The sequence below is a fragment of the Festucalex cinctus genome, chromosome 1, assembly GCF_051991245.1.
Source record: "Festucalex cinctus isolate MCC-2025b chromosome 1, RoL_Fcin_1.0, whole genome shotgun sequence".
Lineage (NCBI taxonomy): Eukaryota > Metazoa > Chordata > Actinopteri > Syngnathiformes > Syngnathidae > Festucalex > Festucalex cinctus.
The window spans coordinates 46,919,299-46,928,686 of record NC_135411.1 but is presented as its reverse complement, the minus strand read 5'-3'; the positions used below and the strand labels follow the sequence as shown (position 1 = coordinate 46,928,686).

Sequence of the window (9,388 nt, the reverse complement as noted above, 5' to 3'; positions counted from 1 at the left end):
CCCCCCCCCCCACACACACACACACACACACACATACACACACCGCCCTCAGATCAGGCACACCCCTCTGACAAAAGTGCATAAAGTAGGCGTCAACTAGTGAAAGAGCATTTAATTGTGAATCAATCTGCCCATATCAACAAAGATACATTATTTGTGGTCAATAAGCAAATTATGTGAAATTGGACCATTTCCCACGGGATGCTGAATGCTCTTTCACGTACAGTGGTTGTGAATCACTCACTGCACTTTAGCTAATTTATTCAATCACACAAATGAATACCAACAAATAAATTGCTTAGACACAAGATTTAATCTGTTTGTCAGTATTTATACAATGTTTAGCCCAACTCGATTAGCATTTTAAAAAAACAAACATGTATTTTCTTTTACACAGATTTCAAAATCTTTGTTAAAGTCCTGAAAAAAAATAAATTAAAAAACAAAAAAAACAAAAAAAAAACACTAACATAATTCAAGTCAGTACTCTGCGCCTTGGCACAGATTTCACAACAGGTGCTAGCTGAATACCTTGTGATGAGACATCCTCTCTCTCATTTGGGCTTGGGAAAGCCACTCTGACAGCGAGCACACTGGCCTCTTTCATAGCGAGCCACTACTTGCTCTGCTTTTCTTGATGGCTTGATGATGCTGGACTTAAAAATGTTCACTGTGAATGGCATTTTGCCACTCAGACGAGACAACTGGTCCCATATAAAACAAGAACCCTCAATTCACTAGCTTGTAAGAAGTTTTCTATCTACATAATCAAACTATTCAAACAGTACAATATTAAAAAAATGTAATGTTTGCCTTGCAAGGCACAAAAAATAAACACCTGAACATTTTGTTATGTGACTTTCACATTATAAATGAGTCACGACCATTTGTTTGGATAAAGAACTAAATGGGTTACACAAGATTGTGAAAATTCTGCAAAGGCAGACAGATGTCCAAACCATTCTCATCCACGTTTCATGGCCTCATTTCAATTTTGGTTTCTTTCTCTTGCTACTTCCACAGTCTGCAGCTTCCACAGGCTGGAGAAGGAAAGAGCGAAGAATTGTTAGGACACACTTATTAATACACAATTGTGCAATTTAAACTAAATTGCTCTCTGCTTCTATTTTACAGTAGCAGTTACACTACCTTTTTGTCATTTAATTTTGATCTACCCTCATGCATGAAAATTGTTAACACATCCAGTACATGCCAAACATTTGCACACACCTTCTCATGCAATTCATTTTATTTATTTTCATAACTACTGTACTATATTGTAGATTCTCACTGAAGGCATCAAAACTATGAATAAACACATGTGGAGTTATGTACTTTAAAAAAGGTAAAATAATTGAAAACATGTTTCATATTCTATTTTCTTCAAAATAGTCACTCTCTGCGCTAATGATTTTTTTATTTTTTTTGCACACTCTTGACATTCCCTCTATGAGCTTTAAGAGTAGTCACCTAAAATGGATTTCCAACAGTATTGAAGGAGTTCCCAGAGGTGGGAATGTCAAGAGTGTCCAAAGCAGTTATCAGAACAAAATGTGAGGGTGAGGAGGTTTTTTTTGTTTTGTTTTTTCCCCCCAGAGAATGCAGTAATGAATTGTATCAGTCAGTTCCTCTCCTCTCCTCTCTTCTCTCGAGCTCTGAACTCAGTGTCTTCTCTCCTTTTTTGTCATGTTTAATAAATGTCAAACAGGTAAACCAAACAGTCTGACTAGTCAAATTCAGATAAAAGCATAAAATTCCATATCAAACCTATTGCATGTCGTTGCGATATGCATATTGCATAGGCCAATATCGCGATATTGATATTTTTTTCAATATATTGTGCAGCCCTACTTAAAATGGTGTTTTTTCTTTGTGTAGAATATCTGATCCAGTTCATGGTCATCTGCAAAGGCTGGATGTTTGTTACTTTTCTTAAACGTTCAAATATGATTTAGACAACTATGGAACAGCTAACAATATACAAATTTACTATTACAGTGATAGGGACCGAGCGATGCCCCGAAGAGCGAAAATTTTCAAATTGCCGCCCACGCTTCTTGTAACGCGCGGTGGCTGCTGATTGGCCATGGACGGGAGAGCAACTGTAATTCCACAGGTTCATTTTTATTAAAAAGAAACAAAAAACAGTGGGCTCTGCGCCACCGCGCATCACAATAACTGTACACCTACCCAGCGTCAAATATATTCACAGCTAAAAAAAAAAAAAGTGCTGTAAATGCACAAAAACATAAACAAATAAAAAAATAAAAAAATAAATAAATACATACATACATACATACATACATACATACATACATACATAAATAAATAAACAAAGAGGTGCCACCCCGTGGCGCAGTGGCTTGTTACAATCTCAAGAGGGCGGGAAAAAAAAAACTACTGGGTTGACTGTATAAATTCACAATAATTTTCAAAATTATTATTATTTTTTAATTGCTATGAATGGTTTCTTCAACCCTGTATTTTCCCTGATGTAATAATATGTCTGAATCATAGCTTCTTTTTAGTCATTTAATGATACATTTAAATAAGCAATAAAGTGATCATAAGCTTCACCTGCTCCCTCTTTCTAAGAACTCTGAAGAAGTCATCCATCCTAGTTTGCCTGCAGTTTCCTGCTGCGGTCTCCTTTTCTCTTTGCTTTCGCTTATTCTCACGAATCTGCCGGAATCTCTCCATGCGATGACGGACTCGTTCTTCCCTAAAAACATGAATTCAGAGTCTAGAGCAGAGGGGTCAAACATACGGCCCGCGGGCCGGATCAGGCCCGCAACGGGGTTTCGCCCGGCCCGCAACGGGGTTTCGCCCGGCCCGCGATATGATTTTGTAAAGTGAAAAATAATTTGTAATGTCAGACCAATTAATCAGCTGGCCACAATCATCCATCCATCCATTTTCTTGACCGCTTATTCCTCACAACGGTCGCAGATGAGCAATGCAACTTGTACGGTGAATCGTCCTGGATGTCATTATTTTACACACAGCTTAAAGTTGGGGTTTGTTTATTTTATTTATTTATTTATTTATTTATTAAATCATAGACCGACATAAACATGTTAAATACGACATAAATTAATTACTGGTAACACTATAGATATGACAAGGATTAACATCCTTATAATATTAAGTCATTTGCTCCCAAAAACGTATAAATATGTTCTATTTTAAATATTAAGTGTTCCAAAGATGTATTTATATGTTTTTTTGTTTTTATTTATTTTATGTATTTATTTTATTTTATTTTATTTAAACAGATTTGTGAATCATGATAAAACTTAGCTATATTCTCATGCTAATTGCTGCAAAACGGAAACAGATAGAAATATACTTTTTTTCCTGATGATATAAGAGATGCTAATCTTTCTTTTGGTAGGTTCCATGTTTTTATAATAATAGAACACAATATTCTGCGGGCCTTGCAAAAATCAGTAAAAATCCAGGAAAACAGCCGGGAGCAAAGGGGGTTGCTTCAATGAAAATGGCGAGTGAATGCATTAACTGCGCCACACGTGCAGAACACATACAGGCAAAGTGTTGCCGCGTTACATTTGCATTCATGTTGTTTTTTGGAACAGTATGATTACAGTTGAGCTCCTTAATTTAAGGCTAACCCACAAATAGCAAAAATCTGCATATAATTGACGGCAAAAGTTATATACCATTATTTTACTGATCCGGCCCACTTGGTAATATATTTTCCTCCATGCGGCCCCTGAGCTAATATGAGTTTGACACCCCTGGTCTAGACACTGAGTGACTATTTTTGAAAAAGGGAGAGAGTTGTATGCAAAATACCACTACAGATACATACTTGACATATGTGCATCGGCAGAGAAACTCAACCAAAGCTTCTTCGTCTGGCTCAGTCCACATCAACTCAGGTACTTCTGCATGTGGCGTTTCCAAAAACAACTTCTGTGCTTCTTTGTATTTCCAGTTATCTGGTACTGGATGGGTCTGTGGCATACATTAAAATGTAAGCTATAAAAATCTTAGAAAGAACTCACATGGCCTTGTTTTTGACAAGGTCGCACCTTTCTGTTGATGTGCAAAACGACATTTTCGATAGTGCGGTACTGCTGGATGAGTTTCAGAGCTCTCTTTGGACCAAAACCTGCTATCTTGTCACAGTAGTCGCATCCCAGCAAGATGCACAGGTCAACAAACTAGGGAAGCAAAAGAAGTACCTGATGAATCAAAAGCTGTGCATTAAAAGCTTGAGCACTTTATTGTATGCAAATATAATAAAAGAATATTATAAAAGGTTTTATAAAGTGTAATTATTGTATTGTAGTATTTGTGTGTTGGATGCGTGCCTTTAAAAGGGATACTTGACTCACTGAGCCATTTTCAGCAGTAAAAAGTTCCGATTTTGTCCAGAATTAATTCGATAACTTCATTATTTTTCCTGTACATTGATCAATACCTTTAAAAACACATTTTTCCACTTGCTGTCGACTGAAGATGACATCACCCGTACTGAGGAAATAGACCTTAAACGGCTCATCTGTTTTCCAGGTTTGGTCAGCAAAATGAACCATGATTGGTCATTTCCTGTTTCCTCAGCACAGATGATGTCAGTGGACAGCAAGTAGAAAAATTACGTTTTTCCATCCATCCATTTTCCTAACGGCTTATTTTGTGTTCTCTTCAAAGCACATTAGAGACAGTACCTTAATGGCTCCATTTCTTTTCACTGCGGTTTATAAGTGGCATATACAGTAACTCAAATTTTTGCACCCAATACAAACCAAAAACTAAAAATAAAATTAAAACTATTGGCCAAGTGTCCACTCAAAACACTCCATAATAAAATTCCTAAAATGTGGTGCTCACAAGTCAAGGCACCAGTGTACAGTAATCCCTTACCTCTTTGTGAGTTATTTGGAGCTTCTCCAACAATTTAGGCAAACAGTATTCCACAATGTCACTGTAAAAAAAATAAAAATAAAAAAAATAACAGCACTGATGGTAAGTACACTATAGTATGGTCCCGACAGCTAGATAAAACATTTCTTTTTTTATTGCAAGAAATTGTGTGGCTGTAAAATTCTGATACGGCTCACTACAGGGACAAAAGTATCCAGACAGTCACACCGCTTAATTTTTCATTAGTGCTAAAGTTAAATAAGACTATCTGTTCAGGTTTAGTCCAAAAATACCCATGACTTTCATGAAAAATACAGAGAGAATTGATGACATGTAAAGAGCAGGGAGTCCGTACCTGTCTCTCTTGGCGTTCAGCTGACGAATCAGAACGTGCGCTCCGAACGGCAACGTGTCCATGTCCTCTGATGCCACAGCTTCCGCAGTCCCCTCCCTCACCAGCCAAGCGCAAAAGGCCTCCGCATCTCCTGGAGCCTGGAAGAACCCAACAAGAAGGGAAAAAAAAAAACACGCCTTAAGTGACAAAGTTCCGCCGATTTCCCCAAAAGAAAAATAACATCACATTATTATGATGATCATACCTGGATCACAGGTACACCCAGAAGCTTCAGGAGATGGCAACAGTCTTTTGTTTGGAGTGAAGCTGGATGGAGGAAAAACATGTCGCTTGAGAAGATACAAATATATAATATATAATGGTTTGAGAGTATATTTCAGTGGTGGGCCATGCATTGCGCATCGGGGCCTTAAGTGAGAACATACCTGACAAAATCCACCTTTCAATGCCACCACTATCAAGTCACGATTATAGAAACAATAAATACTATACAAATTCGCTAATCTAAAAACAGGAAAAAACATTACAATTTCAATTAAATATATCATACTTACCAGAGATGTGGATTAATACATGCATTAATATGTGGATGCCAATTGCTACAGAGGCGTTTTGCTTATCAAACAGTTTTGGTTTGACCAACCAGTGTCAGAGGATCGAAAAATGCTGATGTCGTCATCATGTGAGGATTAATTTAGAATTTGATTGGTTAAAGAAACAGTCCTATTGTTCATTTCGATTAAATACAGGCCAACACTACTGATTCTGGAGGATTTGGGCAAATTAAACTGACTTGGCAACACAGAGGCTGAAATCTGATTGGACAAAAAACATTGAATATCCACATTCACGTACTGGGAGCAGTGAATCAAAGGGAAATGCTAGGATTGGAAATTAAAATGGACTGTTAGGAATAAATAACTATCATTTCTTGGAACAACTATTAGAACAGTGGTGTCCAAACTATGGCCGGGGGGGCCATTTGCGGCCCGCCGTCCATTTTTTAGTGGCCCGCGATATATGCGAAAAATGGCATTTGACTCAGTTCAATAAAATAAAAACAAACATTTTTGGAGATGGTCAAAGTAAGAAAGGAGTGTGTCGAAAAACACAGGTGCTATTAAAGGTCATTTTAGTTAACTAAAACTAACAAAATAACTAAAACTAAAATTTAAAAAACTATTTCGTTAACGAAATAAAATAAAAAAGAAAATGATTTTTAAAAAACGAAAACTAACAAATTACATTTTATATTTACAAAACTAACTAAGACTATAATTATAGCAAAAATGTACTTCATGTTAGGCTTTGGTGTGATTTTTAGTAAATTTATTTTGATATCAACCGGAATAATGACATGTGAAAGTATGTCACACAGAAGTGACGTCATCTAGCAACAGCCAATAGAAAAGCACCTTCAGATGACGTCGCTCCCATGCTGTTTTTTAAATATTGCGCACAAGTAACATTTAAAAAAATAATAATACTAATATTGAAACTAACTAAACTAAAACTAAGCATTTATTAAAGAACTAAAACTAATAAAAACTAACAGAACCACCCTGAAAACTAATAAAAACTAACTAAAATGAAAAATTCCCAAACTATAATAACCCTACTGCCATATTACAAATAAATTGGTTTATATACTGTAGCTTTTTTCTAAATACGCAAAAGCACAAATAAATTATTTGAACAATTTTTAGAACTAATCCCAATTTCTCTTCATAACATTATGTGGCCCTTGCGTCCTTCTCACTTTCTGTATGTGGCCCTCAAATAAAAAAAGTTTGGACACCCCTGTATTAGAATGTCGGTAACTTGTAAATGTAGGTCAGTACTCCTTTGTAAATACTGTATACATGTACTGTACTTGGAAAGTTGTGTACCTGTGCCCAGATGGTTGGGGGAGCGCCAACCTGCTGCCTCAGCTCGTTTCTGAAGCTACAGGAAAGACATGAATAGATCACATAACCATCTTACAGTACCGCTTCAGTCACTTCACTTGCATGTTGGGCCAGCGTTACAACCCTTTAACAGGAATGTTTAAGTTACCCTCCAATTGTTCAACACTTTCAAACTCTCAACTTGAATTACCACTGGGCAATTATGCCAAAAATGATCCTGATTATTTTTGATTGATTTTGACATCACGATTAATATAAATATTATGATCATTCATTACTCATTGATTTTGTATGTACTTTTTTTTTGTTGTGTGCTTGGTTTTACAGTAAACTTGAACTGAGCATTTGTCACACGCTTGGCATAGGCAACACAGTAGAAGTTGCGGTGCTTTCACAACGCAGCAACTTGCATACATACACCTTATCCCTCAGCGCATTCATCAACATATCTGATTATTATCTTTTATGATTGTGGGAAGCCAAAATTGAAATTATTATTCACTTTGAATTCATTGCCCAAGCCAACCCTAAGTTGAAGGACAGTACAGTCTTTATGTAACTCACAGCAGCAATCTTTTCCCCCGGAGGTCTTCCATCAAACACAAACGCAGGCTTTATGTCATGTTCCAGAAAGGTAAGCGTACGAAAGAAGAGACCGGTCAGCGGGCTGCAAACAGCACAGACATGCAGCCAACTTTGCCATGTACTGTAGTACTTTAAAATTAACTGGAGCAAGGGCATGTTCAATCACATTGTTCTTCCAATATGCAACATATTTTATCACCAAAGGACTTACTTGAGTGATGGTGTGGCGGTGCGGAACTGGTTCATCACAATTGATGTATCCAAGGCAATTACCTTGCCTGTGTAGTGAGCACAAGCTCAACATCATTAGTATACTGTACTGTTTCTGCTACTTTATATAACTATACTGCGGTGCAGATATTGAATTAAAATTAGTACAAAAATCACACAGATAAAACTGTATAGTTTCCTATAGTATTAAATCTACACCACTACTGTACCATTTTTTCTGTTAATATATTTGTTTTCCACTGTGGTAATACCGTACTACTACTCACAAAAAGCTATTAATTGTTCAGGATATTGGGACGTTTGCTTAAAATTTCAGGATGACCCTAAAATGCACTATTACCGCTAACTTGTCCTTCTCTAAACTTTTGAATTCCAGCTGTTTACTTTTTCAGTACTCCTTGCACAACTTGCTGTAACAAAGAGTTGAATGGCAAAATTCATGACAAGTCCATTAAAATTTTCAAGGAAGTCCACTTGGCAAAAAGTCTTCCAGTCTCACTGCACCTCTTTGCAGCCTTCCTAGCAACGGCAAAGTACGTAGCTACTATTCGATGTCCAATAAAATAAAATTAAAAAAAATAAATAAATAAATAAAAATAATAAGTAATAAAACAAATACAAATAATAATATAAAAAAGTACATAGCTGCTACTTGATGTCCAATAAAAAACAATTTTTTAAAAAAATAAATAAATAAATAAATAATAAAGCAAATAATAATAATAATAATAATAATAACAAAAATATACTTTTTTAGCTACTTTTGATTACTTGTTATTCGAGTCATCTTGATCTCACGATGTCTTTTAAGCAGCATGATAAAGAGGACTGTTTAAATACCGACTCTTGGACCAGGTAATCGATTGGTCCATTCAGGATCTATTAATAATGAAAGAAAAACCTACTGTAATCATAGAAATCTTTTGAATCTGAGAGAAAAAAAATACAGTTTTAACTAAAACTAATCAATGAAAATCAGATAATGGTTTTGAATTGATATAGAACAGATTTCTTTAAAACGCAAAAAAAAAAAAAAAAAAAAAAAAAACTCATGCATCACAACTCTGCAACAGCGAGGTTAGCAAGTTAGCTTGTGGCTAACAACAATGGTGAAATCGTGCAAAGAAAAACGCCACAAAGCGATCAAAATTAGGTTGTAACTGTTTACCTGTGTAGTCACTTATCTCTTTGTGGGAAATAGCAGCCGGAGCTTCCAGTCGGATCAAATCTGCTAGTTTTGTGATCCCCATTCTAACACCGTCTGTACCGAATCCTAAAATGTGACGTCACTTCTGGTTATGCCAGGAAACCATTTTTTTTCTTTTAATAACAAAACCAAGTACAAAATTGTTTTTGTGCTGTATTTTATTCTTTTTTTAATCGTCTATAATCATATTGAATACAGTACTATCAGAGTGAA

The 9,388-nt window shown here is 36.0% G+C and overlaps 1 protein-coding gene across 1 annotated transcript; it reads right to left on the bottom strand.

Moving 5' to 3' along the window:
• Positions 1–290: 290 nt before the first annotated feature.
• LOC144031340 (putative flap endonuclease 1 homolog) lies at positions 291–9,284 on the bottom strand. The gene is made up of 11 exons (XM_077538400.1): positions 9,137–9,284; positions 7,949–8,015; positions 7,717–7,819; positions 7,135–7,189; positions 5,490–5,551; positions 5,246–5,382; positions 4,891–4,951; positions 4,056–4,187; positions 3,833–3,978; positions 2,578–2,722; positions 291–1,040 (listed from the first exon to the last, which is right to left on the bottom strand). The coding sequence occupies exons 1-11, from the start codon at positions 9,216–9,218 to the stop codon at positions 984–986; spliced, it is 1,047 nt and encodes a 348-aa protein (XP_077394526.1). The 5' UTR covers positions 9,219–9,284; the 3' UTR covers positions 291–983.
• Between the last annotated feature and the right edge of the window lie 104 nt (positions 9,285–9,388).